General features: G+C 35.4%; 2 protein-coding genes across 4 annotated transcripts; one reads left to right on the forward strand and one right to left on the reverse strand.

The window, feature by feature from the left end:
* Positions 1-327: 327 nt before the first annotated feature.
* Positions 328-3,177, reverse strand: LOC129927713 (uncharacterized). Its single transcript, XM_056038071.1, has 2 exons — positions 2,678-3,177; positions 328-2,260 (listed from the first exon to the last, which is right to left on the reverse strand). The coding sequence occupies exons 1-2, from the start codon at positions 3,175-3,177 to the stop codon at positions 328-330; spliced, it is 2,433 nt and encodes an 810-aa protein (XP_055894046.1).
* A 2,265-nt stretch (positions 3,178-5,442) lies between these two features.
* Positions 5,443-11,601, forward strand: LOC106057734 (transmembrane protein 267-like). 3 transcript variants are annotated; one of them, XM_056039694.1, is made up of 3 exons: positions 5,443-5,547; positions 8,937-9,284; positions 10,113-11,601. In XM_056039694.1, the coding sequence occupies exons 1-3, from the start codon at positions 5,458-5,460 to the stop codon at positions 10,428-10,430; spliced, it is 756 nt and encodes a 251-aa protein (XP_055895669.1). In that variant the 5' UTR covers positions 5,443-5,457; the 3' UTR covers positions 10,431-11,601. The 3 variants fall into 3 exon arrangements, with proteins under 3 accessions (XP_055895669.1, XP_055895670.1, XP_013070509.1); XM_056039695.1 differs by lacking the exon at positions 5,443-5,547 and adding an exon at positions 6,588-6,709; XM_013215055.2 differs by lacking the exon at positions 5,443-5,547 and adding an exon at positions 8,689-8,831.
* Positions 11,602-18,742: the final 7,141 nt, after the last annotated feature.

Here is an 18,742-nt window from a genome sequence, read left to right on the forward strand (position 1 = left end):
AATCTTTTGAATGCCAACATTATCAGGTGAAAAATGCACAATTAGTTCATACTTTATGTTACATCAAAATATCTTCCAAATTAAGGGAATTGTTTACTTTGTGTTTCTTTCATATCAGTTCCTACATGGACATCTATGACTACAATCAATGCAACAAACTTAAAAACTAAATTGTAGTACAACTTTCACATCTCTGAATGAAATAAAAAAAAATTCAGAAGTGTAATGTTCATTCAATTTTGACAAGACAAATTTTAAAGTTATCATACAAGTTATTTGTTAATTTTCTCATCATCTGATTAATGAATTAACCTAAGTCGAGCGTCCCTAGACATCATCTGCTTCCTCTATTGGTTCTATCACCATTACTCTACAACTGTCTTGCGTGTCTTGATTAGCGTTTGTTGAAAGAGTAAATGGTCTGGGCATGTACAGCTTCAGCATATTGATGTGAAATACTTTGTCTCGGCCTCTGATGTTTATGCTGTAGTCGACCTTCGAAATCACCTTTGTGACTTGGAATGGGCCCTGCCATTTTATAAATAGCTGGTTATTTCTGTCAGGCAGCAGAACCATGACATTATCATCAACTTGTAGTGTTCTCAACTTTCGCCCCTGATTTAACTTTCTCAATAGTTCTGGTTTCTCTCTGTTTGTTTGCTTTTGGACAGTTTCGCATGCTTTGATTATATTTTGTCTTGTCTTGATGACAAGATCGTATCCTGTGTGTACGTCATGTTCTATGTTCCTATTTACTAGAAAGTCTCTGTATAGTGACATGGGTCCCCTAACAGGTGAGCCATAGAGCATCTCGAATGGTGAGAAGCCCGTTGTTGTGTGTGGTACTTCTCTGTAGGCGAACAGTATGGGGTTGATCAGCTTGTCCCAGTCTGTTGGGTTGTCCTGTGCTACTTTGTTCAGCATTGTTTTCAGCGTTGAATTCAGGCGTTCGCACATCCCATTTGCTTGGGGGTGAAAACGGGCAGCAAATTGTTGTTTAATATTCAGAGTTTTGCAAAACTGTGCGAATTCATTTGATTTAAACTGGGTGCCTTGATCACTCAGTATTATGCGAGGGTAACCTGTTCTTGCAAATATTGCTGTAAGTGCGTCTCCGACATCTTCGGAAGAAATTCTTTTCAATGGTATTGCTTCTGGAAACCGTGTGCACATGTCTACAACAGTCAATATGTAGCGATGGCCTCTTCCGGATATTACTGGCATTGGTCCAATAATATCTACGGCTATCTTTTCAAATGGCATTTCACTTAAGTCTGTTGTTTGTATTGGAGCTTGCATATATGTTCCCTTTGCTCCATGTATTTGGCAAATATGACAAGATTTTATGTAGGCCTTGACTTCTTGCGTAATTCTAGGCCAAAAAAATTCATTCAAGATTCTATTCAATGTTCTCTTTACTCCCATATGTCCGGCAAACGGGGTGTCATGTGCAAGCTTTAAAATTGTTTCTCTATACTTCTTTGGAACTAGCAATTGTTGTGTCTTGCCTGCTTTCAGATGAATTTCTCTCACATAGGCACCATCTTCGCCTATCTTAATTAACCCTCGTCTTGGTGGAGCTTCACTTTCTATGAGTTTTATTAGATCTGGGTCATTTTTCTGTTCACTGACAAATTGTTCTGTTTTAATGTGTAGTGGGTCTTGACTTTCTGTGGAGATTTCATTCGGGTTGTTCACTTGATTATGGCTTCTCATATCGCTATTTTCTGTTTCTGTATTTTCATTTTCATTGTTATAAGGAACTTGTATGTTATCGTTTGTATTTAGCACTTCTTCTGCTTTCTTCTGAGCTCTTGTAGTAACCATGGAACATTTCTGTGTGTATTTTTCTTTCCACTTGTTCAATTCTTCTACTGTGCAAGGTTTAGAGCCTTTGATACAGCCAATGATAAGACCAATGTTGTCAGGCTTATTGTCTAGTACTAAAGCCTCATGCCAACCACTGATGAACGGTGTGTGTATGTTGATACGTGCTACCAGATGTGTAGTTACTTGACCCGTGTAACCAACACAGTCTTGTCTTCTTCCGGTGTACTCTTGTGGGTTGACGTATTCTTTTGCGACTAAAATTGCAGTTGCACCTGTATCGTACAGTACGTTGGTCATTTGTTCTCCCACAAAGCCCGGGTATACCTGCAGTTTATTAGCGTGTTTGGCAGCAAATGCTCTATCTCTGGGTCTGTTGTTCCAAACTCTATTGCGTCGGTTGTAGAAGCAAGTGTCTGTAATGTGGTTTGTTCTACCGCAAATTTGACATTGGAAACGAACCTTTTGCTGGTTACGTCATTCCTTGTAGGTATATGTTGGGCTCTTATCTTCATCTTTCCCTCTTCTATATGTATATGTTGGGCTCTTAGCTGTGTCTTTCTTATATGTATATGTTGGGCTCCTATCTGCGTTCTCTCTTCGATCTCTATATGTTGGGCTTATTTCTTCATCTTTCTCTCTTTGATATCTATATGTTGGACTCATTTCTTCATCTTTCTCTCTTCGAGGTCTATATTTTGGGCTTATGTCGATATCTTTCTCTCTTCTTCCTGTATATGGTGGTCTCTTGTCAGCGTTCTCTCTTCTATATAGAGGGCTTGGAGTCCTCATTCTTGCAGCGTTGTTCACCATAAAAGCTGATGTCGCATTTGGGTTCTCTCTAGCTAACACTTCCATTGGGTGTGCGGCCTTATACTGCCTTAGTTGTGCTATCAGGCTGCTGATGGTCTTTGGCTCTCGCTCCGTGACGTATGTTTTCACATTATTATTGTAAGCTTCCATCACAGCGTCCATTATGATGTGTTCTCTGAGGGTTTCATATTTGTGATCCACTTTTGACAGGTCTACCCATCGATCGAAGTATATCGACATGTTGGTGACGAATATTTGAGGATCGTCGTTCGCCAGAGGTGTCGACTCTTTCAATCTCCTTCTGTATTCGTAACTTGTGGAGCCAAACTGTCTCCGCAACGCCTCCTTCACGGCCACGTACTCTTTTCTTTCTTCATCTCTCATTTGAAGACAGATGTTGATGGCTCTACCTTTTAAGCGCCCCATGAGGCTTCTTGCCCATTCTGTCTGTGGGAGGTTGCATGATGTTGCTATATCCTCAAATCTCAGTAGATATGAGTCAATGCACTCATTCTGGCTCTCGTCAAATGGAGACATTCTGTCTAATTGTTTGTATTTGTCAAAGTGTTCCTCCTTTTCATTTTGCTGTTCTTTGTCTTTCTTTTCTTTAAGTTTTAGTTCTAGTTGTAAGATTTCCTTCCTTCTACTATCTTCTTCTTTCTTTTTGGATTCTTCTAGTTGTAAGATTTCCTTCCTTCTACTATCTTCTTCTTTCTTTTTGGCTTCTTCCCTATTAAATCTCCTTTCTTCCCTTTCTTCCTCCTGTGTTATTTTTAGTGTAATGAACTTTTCAAGTTCTTCGCCTTGTAGGCCATTTTCCTTGCCCGCTTCTCTAAATATTTTGTACATCGACATTTCCACTTACTTGTGCCTCGTCGTATCTCGTCGTGGTCGCCAGTTGTGAAGAAACAAGTCCTTTTACGTTTAAAGTGTCTTTTTAATTGTGGAACATTTTAACAAATACATATATATACACGGCAACGTTATGTACAGATCTCCTGCTTCACTCGCTGACCTTTCTCTCTCTCGTGTTTACACACTAGTCACTTCCCCCAAGTCCCCTAACTCTCGATACTCAACACTTGACCGTGTGTCACGGTTGACCACACAGCAACCGTGTCACCACACTTATCTTATATAATACAGACGTTACTTCAAAAAAGAAGATGATTACGTCCTACGCGTCATGCATTTAGTCATGCATATTAACCAATGACTTAAATTCTGCCAAGTCACTGGTTTTCCTGGCTAGCTCAGGCAACCCATTCCATGCTCTAATAGCACTAGGGAAGAAGGAGTATTTGTACAAATTTGTCCTAGCATATGGGACGAGGAATGTGCCTTTATCTTTGTGTCTTTCAGAGTATTTTATTAAATTTTGTTTTTGTATTTGAAGATTATGGTTCAGTGTTTTATGTATGATTGCTACTTTACTTTTGAGCCTTCTGTCCTGAAGGCTTTCTAAATTTAGTGATTTTACTAAAGGTGTTACTCTAGTCAAATGTGAATATTCGTTTGTTATGAATCTCACTGCTCTATTTTGTGTCTGTTCCAGTTTCTTAATGTTTTCTTGAGTTGAGGGGTCCCAAACGGAGGATGCATATTCTATTATTGGCCTAACCAAGGTTAAGTAACATTTTAGTTTTATGTTCTTATTTGATTTATAGAAATATATTGTTATAAACCTGGTGGTGGCACAGATGGGGGTAGTGGTGTGAGTGTAGTCAGCCGACGCAAATCGCCACAGGCCAGCACTAGACGAGCGGTCAACCGTGACGAGCTACGACGGTCAGCCTAGACGAGTGTCAACATGAAGGTTCGAGTAGGATCTGCATCGTGAACAGAGCTCAGGAGCGTCACGAGAGTTGTAGTCATCTGACCACCTAGAAACGTCGAGCGGCGTTCTGTCCGGTTCGAGAAGGCCAGTAGGGACCCTATATAAGAGCGGAGGTGTCGCAGTCAAGACGGTTCAGAAAGCGGGTTCACGACAGGAGTTCAGAACACGGTCGACTACAGCACAGTTCAACGGTGTGTTTCTGTACGGAGCATTACGACGGTTCAGTGCGGAGTACTGTCAAGTACAGTTGAGACGAACGGCGTCTTGATCTTGGTCTGTGATCGAGTCCGACACAACGAGCCCAAGTGTGTGAAGTCAGTCCCGAACTGTTGAACCCAGTGCAAGCCCGGAATGAGACGGAGAGGCCAGTGCAAGACTTGATACGGCGGAACGGTGTTATCGGAGAGATATTTTTTATCGCAGAGCTATTTGTACTGTTCTACGTGCTGCCAATTGTACAGTATTGGCTGTTATTTATGGACATTAAACCTTTACGTTATTTTGGAGCCCTGACTTGTCAAGTTCTTTAAGTTGGTGGTGTATGTTGCAGTTTGCAGAGAGCCTGGATAGTGAGATTCGTAACAATATATATATATATATATATATATATATATATATATATATATATATATATATATATATATATATTATAATATATATATTATATATTAAATATAGATCGAGATCCAGAACTATGATACTATGATTAAACTTAGAAAAGCTAGCTTGCTTATAAATTATCTTAATTTTTTATTTAGTTACTAGATCTACGCTCATGGATGCAACAACACCGTCTATAACCGGCATAATCGAATTAAAAAAAAAAAAAAGCTTTCCGGCAAACGCCTGCAATCCGACTTATTGCCTGCTCGGTATCAATTTTTTTTTTTTTTCACATTCACGTTTTGATCTTTCAAACTAAAACTTAATAAGTCGAATTCAAAGAAAGACAGGAAGTTACAATTCTTAAGTTACTGCGCATGCGCTATTTTCGCTTTGTATCAAAACGTAAACAAAAGTTAGAAACAAATCCGTATGGCCCCGGCCTGAGACGTCTATTTTTAAATTTAGTAAGTAGCTTCTAGATCTAGATCTAATTCTAATAAGTTTGATCTGCCGGATCTTGATCCAGAACAGACATCAAATCTTTCGGCAAAGACTTGAAGGCAAGAGCTTCTCTCTGCCTCTGGATCATCATGCATGGTCATGAACAACTACTAACTAGATCTAGTCTAGTTACTTAAGTTACTAGCTAAGCTAGTAATAGTCAATAATTAGTAATACTAATACTAGTAATACTTAGAATACTAGTAGTAACAGAAATAGTTAACAGTAATACTTAATACATATGGATTTTCTTGACCAACAAGACTCACTCAGTTGAGTGTCAAGAGTGACGAATCCCTTTCTATTTCCCTGCATGGAAGGACAGCCATCGGTGCAAGTGGGGATGTCATGGCAACGTAAAATAAAATTTAATAGTAGGCACCTGTGTAATGCTGCACGTGTGGCGTTCTGAAAACTCCAGCGGCACACCTGCAAATCTTCGGCGGCACACTAGTGTGCCGCAACACACAGTTTGAGAAACACTGACCTTGAATGACCTAGATCTAGATATATAGATAGGTGGAAATTGATGGATCTACTCTGTTACTATTATCATAGAATTAAAATGACATCTTGACTAGATCTAGATATATATCTATAAAAATCAGTCTAAGTACTTAAGCTACTATTAGTTAGACGATCCAGTTAACTAGTTCTATATTTGGTAAGATCTACTGACTTCTCTGTCAAAAATAAATATTTAGATCTTTTATTTGCAATAGAGTTAACTTTTAACATAGGATAATAGATCTAGGTCGGCTAGGTGCTACAAAGTTTGATTTATACTAATATAGTAGTAGTAAGTAGGTAGATCTATGTGAAGTATGTGCATATTATATATTTAAACAAATGAAATGTTCAAACATACATGTAGATTATAGTAATTAAGTAAAAGCTTAGAATTTATAGTTTGTATTTAAAGATATAATATATATATATCGGTATATGTTTTATTTATGTCGTGAAGATATGAGGCATTATGCTTGCATGTTTTTTTGGGTTTGCTAACACCCCCTTACAGGCAAAACGGGGCTCTGTTGCTTGTATCCATGTTACGCTCTACACTCTCTTAACTCTCAGAGGTAGTAGTTTAGTAGTACACTAGTGATGACCAGTACAGTACAGGTACAGGATCTAGGCTTATTCTAGAAGTTTGTGTTAGAAACCTGATGATGATAATCATAATAATTAATCATTTAAATTAAATGGCATAATCGGTATAGATAGATCTATATATAATTAACTCTTTCTCTCCACACGTTTTGAAGGAATTTTTCATTTTGCTCATTACTATTTCACAATCATGTTATGACTAAGGGTCAATAACTTTTTCGTTTGTTATCAAAAAATGGTTTTATTTGGTATATAATTAAAGGGGAATGCATCACAATCATAATGCATGCTCTTTTTATATAGATCTAATAAGTATAAGTCAAAGTAAAGTTTATTAAATGAAACAATAATTTAACGATGGTATCGTCAATAAGAAGAGAAAGAGGTAAATAGTCTAATAAAATAATACTAATATAATATATTTTTACCATATATAGGTACTAATTATAATCTATATAGACTCTATATCTCTATATATAAATATACCTAGATCTATTCTATACATACAGTTACAGTGCCAGTGCTTTTTAGTGATGGTATGGCCCATACTGCAGGCACCTTTTACTTTTTCAAGCTGGGAAAAATTATTACTTTTCTTATATTTTAAAGTTTATTATTAATTTATTAAATTATAATTAAAAGTTAGGCTATGCATCACTGATTACTTTTTTTTTTTTTTTTATTAAAAAGCACAAAAGCACTGTATTCTCTGTATGTATATAATATAGATCTAGAGATCTAATTTATAATTCTAGATTATCTTGATCTATTATTCTATTTAGAATCTAGATCTGGAGATATAATCAGTAGATCTATATATTATATAGGTCTAGAATATGTAGATCTATATAGATCTAGTATAGTAAAACCAGGGCCTGTCTTAGTCCACTGCTACCTATGCGGCCTCAGTGGGCCCTGCACTTTCATAGGCCCCGCGGGATGCGAAATCTAGGTGTAAATTATTATATTAAACCATTTTAACTTATTATTAATGGGTTCCTGGAATCCTCCTGAAATTATAAAATATAAGAAAAAGTCATGAAAATCTCCTGAAATTATTAAAATCTTCTGAAAACTGATGTAAATCTCCTTAAACAGACAAAATCGTCATTTCGGGGTGTCATTCATTATGGGCAACGCCAATCCTACTCGCGATAAAAAAAACAAAAAATGAAACAACTTTGTCAGCTTTCATTTAATAAAAATGTAATAATAAGCCGAATTTTAACCAAAACTTTATTTACTTTAATAGTCATTGGCATACAAATACAAATCTAAATCTATCTCAAACTCTTCGAAAAAAAAAAAAAAGCAATATTTTGCTAGTCGATAGTAAATCTAAAAGGCATATCTGAATGTTTATCTCCTTTTTGTTGGAAAACTACTATCTACTGTAGATGGCTCTTAAAGTTAATTTGACAGTGATTTTGTACTAAGTAAACTATAAATAAAATGCAAAGACGAATTCATTTTCTAATACAAAATCTATATTTTCACTTATTATCCTTATTACAATGCAAATTAGGCCCCGTGCAGTCCGTTTCGCATAGGGCCCTGCAACCTGTAGGACCGGCCCTAAGTAGAATCTAATAATTTACTAAGACTAAGATGAAAATAGAAATAGATCTAGATTTCTAGATCTAGTCATAGACTGATTACTGATAAAGGTCAACAGTCTAGTCTAGATTCTAGATCGAAAATCAAAATAATAAAAGTAAAAAAATGTGATGTCAAATTTAACTGTACATTTAACACTAAATTGAATGAATCTGAACATTTTAAATTTTATGTCATACATATAGATCTAGATTTAAATAAATTACAATACTAAGGAATCCATGTTCCGTTTCCAATCCTCCAACTTAAGAAAACACTAGGAAACTAGAATAAATATATATGTATGTAAATAGAGACATGATGTTAAGGTATTAATGAAGGTTGTCAAACAGTATCTTACCTAACAAAATAATCAAAGAAACACAAAGACACACATTACTTATTTCACAGGCTTGGACACAAATCTTTTACTTGTCAATAGAGCATGGAACAGATTGCCCAAATCAGCCATGCAAACCAATGACTTCTATTAATAAGAATCCAAGTCTCTAATTGGCAATTATGACCAAGTTAACATGTAGGACATCTTAATGTTATTTGTATGTATTTTTTAAAATTGTATAACATTGATGTTTCTGTATATAATAGTAATATTCTTATGTTATTTGAATTTTTTTTTCAGATATTAATAGGAATGTTACTTATTAATGGACTCATTAGTCAGGATCTCTATCATTGGTTTCCTGCGCCATATTTGACTTTCTTTTTGTGCAGTCTTCTTTCCATGGTTTGCCTTCTTGGGGATTACATCCTTGTTAAACTGTCTGGCATCCAGGAAAATGGAAATATACTACGAGCTGTAACTGACAGCACCACACATGCATCAGTTGGTGCTTTAGTTTGGGCAGTAGCAGAAGGCTATGAATTTTTAGGGGAAAAGAAAAAATGGTTGAATGTATTATTCTGTGCCTTCTTGGCTGCTTCTGTTGATCTTGATCACTTTATGGCAGCTGGATCACTAGATTTAAAGGTAGGCTACCGGTACAACAAATGTATTATTTAGAGATTTAAAAATTATTTTTTTTTGACATTGCAATCTATTTTCTATCCCTAAATGTTAAACCTAGTGAAATGTTATTTTATAATTTTAAACTCTCAGGAACACCCCACAAGTCCTGATTAAAATTTACAAGCGCTTTAACAATTATTTAAGAGGGCGTTTAATTATTTCTGTCCCCTTTTTTTTTTAAAAGTTATTTTGATTTAACATCTATAGATTAAAATCAAAATTCGGATCTTTCTACATCTTACTCCATTTTGTCTAATTATTCCTTGCGATCAATAGGGCAGATGATCTACAGATCACCTGATTCTCTGGCCTACTGGTAACAAAATGGTGTCATGTGGCCAGAACAATGACCAACCACCTTCACTTTTCCCCAGTTAATGTCAGGTACACATTAGAGATCCCAAAATTAGAAATCTCAGTCTTCACCAGGATTCAAGCCTGGGACCCCCGGTTCAAAAGCCAAGTACTTTACCACTACGCCTCTCACAATAAGATTTATTTTTTTTTTTTTTTTTAAACAAAATACAACTAGATCTCTTTCCTTTCCACACTGACTAACTAAATCAACATGTGCTTATAACACAAATCTTGTGAAATCTATGGGGAAGGTGATGTAAAGTTCACATGCTTATGTGGACTTAGGGTCATCCTTAATATCCTGAAATTCATAATCAGTCTTCATCTGGAAAGCAGTGGAAAAAGGATTACAAAATATATCAATCTACAATTGTAACAATTACTTTTCATTTTTTAAAATTCCTTCTGAAATATTTTTTTTTTTATCTACAGAAAGCGTTACACTTACAGCATCGACCACCTTTCCACATCACTAGTTTGATACCAGCAGTAGTATTTCTTTGTTGGATCATTGGCTATTATCGACCATCCATGAAGGTTTTCTCTCTGATGTTCCTTGCTTCCTGGCTTTCACACCATCTAAGAGATGCCAATCACAGGGGGCTTTGGTTAGCTCCATTTGGTCACACACCAGTGTTTCCTTCAGTTGTGTACATATTTCTCATTGTAGTACTATCTTTAATAGTTAGAATTTGTTATTGTCATTTACAGACTAACACAGTACATACCAGTATCTTTCAGATAGTGTAAACCTATGTTTTTGTTCTTTTATGTACATGACTAAATCCTTTGTGATATGTTGTATTATTATGTTACACACAATGAAATGCAATATTATTCAGTTTATTTATTACATTTAATCTTCACCTGGCTATTTTTATGTCCAGCATGGTAACTGAAAGTCATCTGTTTCCACTGTGGTGATTATTAAGGGTCCCATGTGGCCAGCACAATGACCAACCTCCTTTACTTTCCTCATTAAGAGTTGGGTGGACTCTGGAATCATAAAAATTCCTAAGCTCAAAATCCCAGTCTTCACTGATATTTGAACCAGAGACCTCTCAGGTTCAGAAGCCAAGTGCATTACCACTCAAACACAATGCCCAAGAGATGACCTTTATATAATGTGCCCTATAGATTACAAGGTCCAAAAGGGGCACTTTTTTTTTTTACAGTAACAAAAATGTGTCCCTTTTTGCTTAAATATATTTCATCAATTAAGAAGTTTCAGATCTATAATAAAGAATGTTTGAGATGGAGTAATGGTTTTTTATTTCAGTAAACATTCATTACTTAAGTAGGAAACTATATTATACTTTTGTAGCAGCTGCAGCTGTGAGCCTTGCAAAGATGAAGGGTTGTGAATTGAAAAATTCTGACTAGAAACTCAAGAGAACAATTTATTAATGGCTCAAAGTTGATGTTAAAGGATCAAAGGTTGTGTTGTCATCCTAATTGGACCAATAGTTTATGTGAGGAGCATACATAAGGAAGGTTACATATCTTATTCTATATTGAATACAATAAATATGAGCACAAATCTTGTGTATTGACTTTAAAAAATGATGCAATATTACATCAGTTGGGTACTTCACTATTCTTATTTTTGTTTCTAGTGTGGGATGGAAGCATGTGGACATTTAGAGAAAAAGAAAATCAGTTTGCAGAGAAATTTTCCATTAACTTTTAGTCTTAAACTTATTTTTTTATTCTTTCATTCTGTATGTCACTTATATATAGAAAATTTTGTTAATGAAAAAGAAATATTGTTTACAGATTGATCCACAGTTTCTTTTCTGTACATGTTTTTTTATCTTACTTAATTCATACTCAAACTTTGTTAATTTTGTAAATTTTAATTACATATAGGTCTACTGTTAATAGCATTCTTTCAAATAAATCAACATTTTTCTTTTAACAATTTTATGTTTTGTTTTTTTTTAGAAAAAAAGGATATTTTTTAGATTTTTATGCAAATCCATAAATAGAACACTTTCTGATGTATTAAATATTGATTAGCAATGTACTTTAATATACTATATGCATAGACATAAATAAATATAGACTGGAAGTAGGAAGTTATTTTTATTTGGGGGAAGTCAAATATGTTTTATGTACTATATCTATGTGAAAAAAAAATGGCGGCAATCGAGCTATAAATTCTAGGACTAACATTTCAGCCAATATATAATTATGATCTTTAGTTTTGAAAAGTACAAAATTGCCATATTCCCAATATTTTGCCTTTGTTTCATAATCATAGACATAGGCAAATATATATAGGTTTGTGATGTGGATCTATGTTTGTTGACATGGCTTCTTTATTAATGTATGGCGGTCTTATCGATTCAAATTGTTAGAATTAGTTTTTAGTCAAAAAAGTCAAAGAAAAATGAGCAGAACGTGCTCTATTGTTCGTAGTACGATAGGCCAAGGATAAATTCTAAAGGTTGAAAAAAAAATTGAATATTATACTTATACACATTAACTTTCAGTTTCAGTAAGTCAGAATAATTCAGTATCACTGTGACTGTGACTAATTTAATATTGATAGATCTAAATCTAATAAATATGACTAATATTTGTAATAACTAGGTCTAATACTTTTCATACTTTTTACTACTAACTATTAAACTAGTCAGTCTATCATCTATGCATGCAGACTAGATCTAGTATAAATATAGATTATAGTGACAATCTAGTCCTAGACTATTTATATACTAACTATAGACTAGACTAAACAGATTATAATTATAGTTTATAGTATAGTAGGCCTACTAGTAGTAAGTAGTATTTTTTTACTATAGTATTTATATAGACTAGATCTAAATCTAGTATTTAAAACTATTTATAATTATGTAAATTTAATAGATTTGGTTGGCACGATTAGAGATATAATAATACAGAAGGGGTTCTATCAATTATATAGGTTATGGCAGAAAAAAAACAAACTAAATACTTTTAATTTTACACTGCTCATAACTGCTGTATAACTCATTCAAACTTATCTTTTCCCAAATGTTTCCCATAATAATTTTTACTTTATCGTCCAGTCTATGTATATATATATATATATATGTCTATGACTATATGATTATTTTTATGCTCTTTTCAGCACTGTAGAATAAATTTTTTTAGTAAGTTATTTCCCTTGTAGCACAACGTAATTTAGTAATTATGTTGGTCAGAGGGATCTTCTAATACATTGTTAATTTAGTTTAATTCTTTTAATATTTCTCCCAATTTTTTTTTGTTTTTTAGATTCCATGATGATGATATTGCCCTCACTATTGTTATCTTGCTTTCTCTTTCCTTTTCTCTCTTACCGGTAGTGAATTTTATTGCTGAAAAAGACAATAATAATAATAATAATAATTTATTTATAAAGCGCTGTTAACAAACAAAATGTAGGCTCAAGGCGCTGTAACAACATTACAAACAAAAACACGAGAGCTAAAATGACAGTTAATCTAAAAAAGTTTTAAACAGATAGGTCTTAATGTTCTTCTTAAAAGTGGTGTAGCATGTTGTCTGTCTGAGATCAATGGGGAGTGAGTTCCAAACCTTTGGTCCGTGAACTGAAAAAGCACGCAGACCGTAGCTTTTGAGGGAGAAACGTGGCACTACTAAAAGCGTTGAGTCCATTGAGCGCAGGGCTCTCTGGGGGACATGGAGTAATCAGTTCGCTAAGGTACAAGGGCATCTCATTGTTATATATACACTGATGACAAAGTGTGGCGACCTTGTAATCGATTCTCGCTTTCACGGGAAGCCAATGGAGCGTGCGCAAGAGCGTAGTAGCAGAATCTTGTCTAGTTTTTTTAAGGACTATTCGAGCGGCGTTGTTCTGTATATGTTGCAGCTTGGCTATTTTGTCATCAGGTATACCTGCTAGCACGGCGTTGCAGTAGTCAAGGCGGGAGAGTATGAATGCCATGTTGACTCTGTTGTTAAATATGGTCGGATCTGGCCTAATCTGCGCAGCTGCAGATAAAGACCTTTGCAGAGCTGACTTATGTGTGGGTCGAAAGATAGTGTTGAGTCGAAGAAAACTCCAAGATTCCGCACTACATGGAAAAAAGGAACATGGCAGTTCGTGATAAAGAGAGAATCTGTGCTTTCAACTTTTGAGACATTGTTCCCAGTGCCAATCTTAATTATTTCTGTCTTGTCTTCGTTCATCTTGAGTTTATTTTCAACCATCCAATCGCTCACCCTTGCAACGATACTACTGATTTTCTCTGCCAGATGCGACACCTCTGAGGGTACTGATGAATTGTATAACTGTGAGTCATCGGCAAAGAAATGGTATAAGATGCCGGTTGGCCGTATGACACCGCTGAGTGGAAATGTGTACATAGTAAACAGTACTGGGCCTAGAACTGATCCTTGGGGTACTCCGTACTTCAAAAGTAAGTTTGTTGATTCCGTCCCGCTAACAATGACACTTTGGGTGCGTTACGTCAGGTAGGATCCAAGCCACTTTAGGACGACACCTGCTAAACCAAAAATTGCAGATAATCTGGCCATCATAATTTCATGGTCTAGCGTATCAAAGGCTGCGGACAAGTCCAGCATGGAAAGAATAGATATGTGGCCTTTGTCGGAATTGTGAAGTCGTTTAGTAGCCTACCCAGACCACTGCTGTCTCTGTGCTACGGCACTTCCTATATGCAGATTGAAATTCTTCCAAGAGACAGTACTGTTCAAGATGAGAAAGAATTTGCGCTAACACGATGCGCTCCAGAAGCTTTGACAGGAAGGGAAGATTTGATACCGGGCGATAGTTTTTTAGACATTCCTGGTCAAGACTGGATTTCTTTAATAAGGGCCTGACAAGTGCATGCTTAAATTGCTGTGGTACAATGCCTGAAGTCAGTGAAGAGTTCACAATGTTAGTAATTGTAGGTACAAGCTCATCTTAACATTCAAGGAGCAAGGAATATTGCGATCTTAAAATCAAAGTGTAAACAAATGGCATTTATGTGACTTTTAGTGTAACAATGCCCAATGCTTTTCACTTAATTGACCTGACAAAATATTTTGTGCTCCACTATGTTGTAATCTAGACAGAGGATGTCATATCAGTAGTTTAGTCATAAGCCTATTTGGGGTATCACCATATGAGTGATATGACCAACAGTTCTCTCCAACTTCTGTTTACCTAATATGCGCATCATAACTGGGACTGCATACTCTAGTCATGTGAATTAATGCAATGTTTCTTTATCCTTAGACTTGATCATATGAACCTGCAAATGCATTTATGGGAATTATGTTTCTTTCTTTTTTTTTTTAATTATATTACTTTGACTTCATTTTAGTTACACATAAGTTTGTCCTCTTTCTGCATTGAAAAGTAAAGTTGTGGGGGTTTTATTTCTGTTTAATCTGTAGTTTCTCTTAAGCTTCTTACACGCTTTATGGCAGAGATCAGTCAATTCTGCAGTATTGTTTAAAAACAGTGATCTGTTACTACCATTGTTAGCTGTTAGAAATGTTTTGTAGTAAAGGTTACTTTTATAACACTACCATAATGTTCTTTAAGTAACCCTAACATTAAGGTAGTGTTATAAAAGGGAGAGGTAGGGGGTTGCAAAGACACATCTATTTGCTCATACCATAAATTATGGGATATAAGTGGAGTTTGAAGCTTTTGAGTGCTAAAACAAATTATGAATAGAATGGCCTATGTAACATATGAGAGGCTTACAAATAACTCGCAATGTATTGAATGAAAATCTTTTAGTAAATCATTGGCTCTAAAACTACTATATTATGTTTATAAAATCATATATTTCTCAGACGACTCTTTACAATAGCAAAAAAAAAAAAAATTACTAAAGGAAATTTTTTTTTTAATACAACTTATAATGGAAAACCTTTCACATGAGAGTATATTTCATTTTTTTTTAAAATCTAGGCGAGATCAACCTGATAGCAAGAATTAAAATTAGAAAAATCCCTGAAGCCTTGTTTAGATAAAATTGTTCATATTTACCAAGATTGTCACAACAAAATGTTTTGTCACTTTATAGATTTAAGATCTAATCATGTGGTTTCTTCTTAAAAGTAGACCCTATATGTGGGACATGCCCAATGCGGTGAAAAAGCGTTCAAGAAGTCTTGCTTTCTGTAGGCCTATAGTAACCATGCCTCTGATCCATGGGCGTAGCCAGGGGAAGGGGGGTTGGAGTGTAGTGACTGATCTTTTGCTTTAATTTTGTTTATTTTAGGTGAAATTTTAATACTAAACCATCACTTGCCCTAGCACAGCCAAGGGAGTTTTGTGTTTAAAACCCCATACCAGGGGGCTTTGAGGAGCTTTGAGTTTGAAACCCCTACCAAGGGGATTTGAGTTTTAAAAAAACCATGCCAGGGGGCTTTGAGTTTAAAACCCCCTACCAGGGGGTCCTAAGTATGAAATCCCCTCTTCTATAAAACCAAAAAAATTCAAACGACAATCCCAAAACTCCAAGAGCACATTTAAGGAAGATTTTGATTTTAAACCCCTCTCAAAAATTTACAATAAACCTCTCTTCAATATAAAAAGCAAATTACACACTCAAAATTGTATGAGCATAGCCAAAGGGGTTTTGAATTTAAGCCCCTCTTCAGCTGGGTTTGAAGCTAAAAATAAATCTTCGATATTAAAAAAAAGCAAATTACGCACTCAAAATGCTATGAGCATAGCCAAAGGGGTTTTTAGTTTAAACCTCCCACCAGCGGGGTTTGAAGCTAAAAAATAAATCAAAATTCGCAATCAAAATGCTATGAGCGTAGCCAAGCCTATTGGGTGTTTTGAGTTTAAATTTCCCTTCAGAGGGGTTTGATGCTAAAAAATACCTCTTCAACTCTTCATTATATAAAAAAAAAGCAATTAAAAAAATTCTTTGAGCGTAGCCAAGCCAATGGGTGGGTGGGTGGGGGGGGGGATTTGAGTTTCAACCCCTCTCCTCCAGATGGCTTTTTCTAAAAGTTTAAAACCCCTCAAGACAGTTTTCAGTTTAAAATCCCCTTACAGAGCGTTTTAAGGTTGAAAGTCTCTCTCTTCAATATTATTTATAAAGCAAACTACAGTCACCTAATTATATGACCGTAGCTAAATGTGGTTTTGAATTAAAAAAAAAACAACTCCAAATATATTTTAGTTAAAAAAACAACAACAGATGATTTTGACGATAAAACTTCCCTTTTCGATATAACCTCTAAAGCAAAATAGTCATCTATTATAATTCCAATATATCGTAGTCAAGAGAAGTTACACATTTCTACCAGTGGCTGGGATCCATTAATAAAGTGCAATGAAATTGAAAAGCACTAAATGTGGCTCTACAAAGATGGCTAAAAAGGAATTTAGGAGTCAGTTTTAGAGATCGGGTCCAAATCAAGGAAATATTATGCCGAAATGGGAGTCGACCCCTTAGTAAGGTCGTGACAGAGCGTCGCATGAGGTTTGCGGGACATGTTCATCGACAAAATGAATTACGCATAATAAGAGTTGCGATGACATCGTAGTAAAACTTGGCACAACTCTTTTATGGAGGTCCTCAGGGCAGGTGGGAAGAGGCTTCAGACATTGCCAGTGACATATTTTTGTGGAAACAACTTGCCAGCAAATGCGCCGAACGGCGCGGAAGGGTCTAAGTCAGTAAGAATAGCACATTAGGTTTTTGAAATAAAACTTTTTAATAGCGAAATAATGCACTGTAGGTACCTCAGAATATGCATTTAGTTGGCTTTCAATACCAGAAATAGTGCTTGGTGGCGGGGCTCCGCCCCGCGCTGGGGGAGCTCTCAGCACACATTCATCCATACAAACATATATATATTTTTTTTTTCAGAGAAAAAAATCCTGGCTACGCCCATGCTCTGATCCATACATACTGCTTTGTACCGGTTACACTGATTGGCCGGCGCCTTCGATATGATATGCAATTTGATGAAGAGCTCATTATTTAGAAATCATTTTAAAATGGTGTACGTGTACATTTGTTAATGTAAGAATCCTTTTGTTGGTCAGGGTAATAAATTAGTATCCTATTATTTTCTGGAATGGTTTGATAATTGGTTTACTGTAAGTCTAACTGCTAATTAGATGTTATGTTATGGGTAATTATCTTTTTTTTTTAAGTAACTTGTGTAATCTATAAGATAAGATATTTTGCTGGTTATTGTGTTCATGTGGTTCTAAAGAAATTGAATGACTGCATGACGGGGGATTGGACCGGCCAGGGTTTGAACCTGGAACCACTGATAAATGTAAATGACAGTCCGGAGGGCAAACCGCTCGACCAGGCAGCCATCCATATATATATATATATATACTTTAAATAACATTAACATTATATGAAATCATTGTAGGCCTATTTTTAAAATATGTATTGTAAATTATTGGAATATATATTTTTTTTCTCCATATGCTTATTAAACAATTGCAATAAAAACTTAACTCATTAAAGTGGTATCTTTGGTCTGCAAATAAAATTGCTATGTAACATCACACATTTGTTTTCATGTTGTGTGTTATTTCTGTTGTGATGCTAGTTATCATTATTGTATCACTTTTATATTCTAATAACGTATATGTAGGTGTAATACTGTTTATAGAAAAGACTACACGTTAATGAGTTACAGACTATACCACTTAGCCTAAGCACTAATGCAAACATTCAGTCAGGTGTGCTACAGTTAAGTTTACAACACACTACAGTTCAGTTTACAAAACACACAAAGCAGTCTTCAATCACTTAGTATGTATATTAAGTAAATACACAAAGTCTAGACCTAGTAATTTGTCTACTTTAATAATACGTCTGTTTATAGTTATGAGGACAACTACACGTTGGTTGTGTTACATTTTACAACACTTCGCCTAAGCGCTAATGCTAACACGGAGTGAGGCTCTGGTTACGATCAGAAACAATGGTCGCTGACCTAATACGTCACGAACCAGTCTTACGGCCTGGGGTCACGGAGGTCACGGATTGGCAGGTGAAGCGATTTATTACCCGCCGCTGTATTAGCTTATATCTCGCTTGGAGGCCTACAAAAAAAAAAGT

The sequence above is a fragment of the Biomphalaria glabrata genome, chromosome 8, assembly GCF_947242115.1.
Source record: "Biomphalaria glabrata chromosome 8, xgBioGlab47.1, whole genome shotgun sequence".
In the NCBI taxonomy this organism is placed as follows: Eukaryota; Metazoa; Mollusca; class Gastropoda; family Planorbidae; genus Biomphalaria; species Biomphalaria glabrata.

What these genes read in the sequence shown, in the direction of transcription:
- LOC129927713 (XM_056038071.1), bottom strand. Translation starts at nt 3,177, where the DNA reads ATGTCTCCATTTGACGAGAGCCAGAATGAGTGCATTGACTCATATCTA. An exon ending in GCCGCACACCCAATGGAAGT is followed by an intron (nt 2,261 to 2,677) that starts GTTAGCTAGAGA and finishes AATTTGCGGTAG; the next exon opens with AACAAACCACATTACAGACA.
- LOC106057734 (XM_056039694.1), top strand. Translation starts at nt 5,458, where the DNA reads ATGCGCTATTTTCGCTTTGTATCAAAACGTAAACAAAAGTTAGAAACA. An exon ending in GACGTCTATTTTTAAATTTA is followed by an intron (nt 5,548 to 8,936) that starts GTAAGTAGCTTC and finishes TTTTTTTTTCAG; the next exon opens with ATATTAATAGGAATGTTACT. An exon ending in CTGGATCACTAGATTTAAAG is followed by an intron (nt 9,285 to 10,112) that starts GTAGGCTACCGG and finishes TTTTATCTACAG; the next exon opens with AAAGCGTTACACTTACAGCA.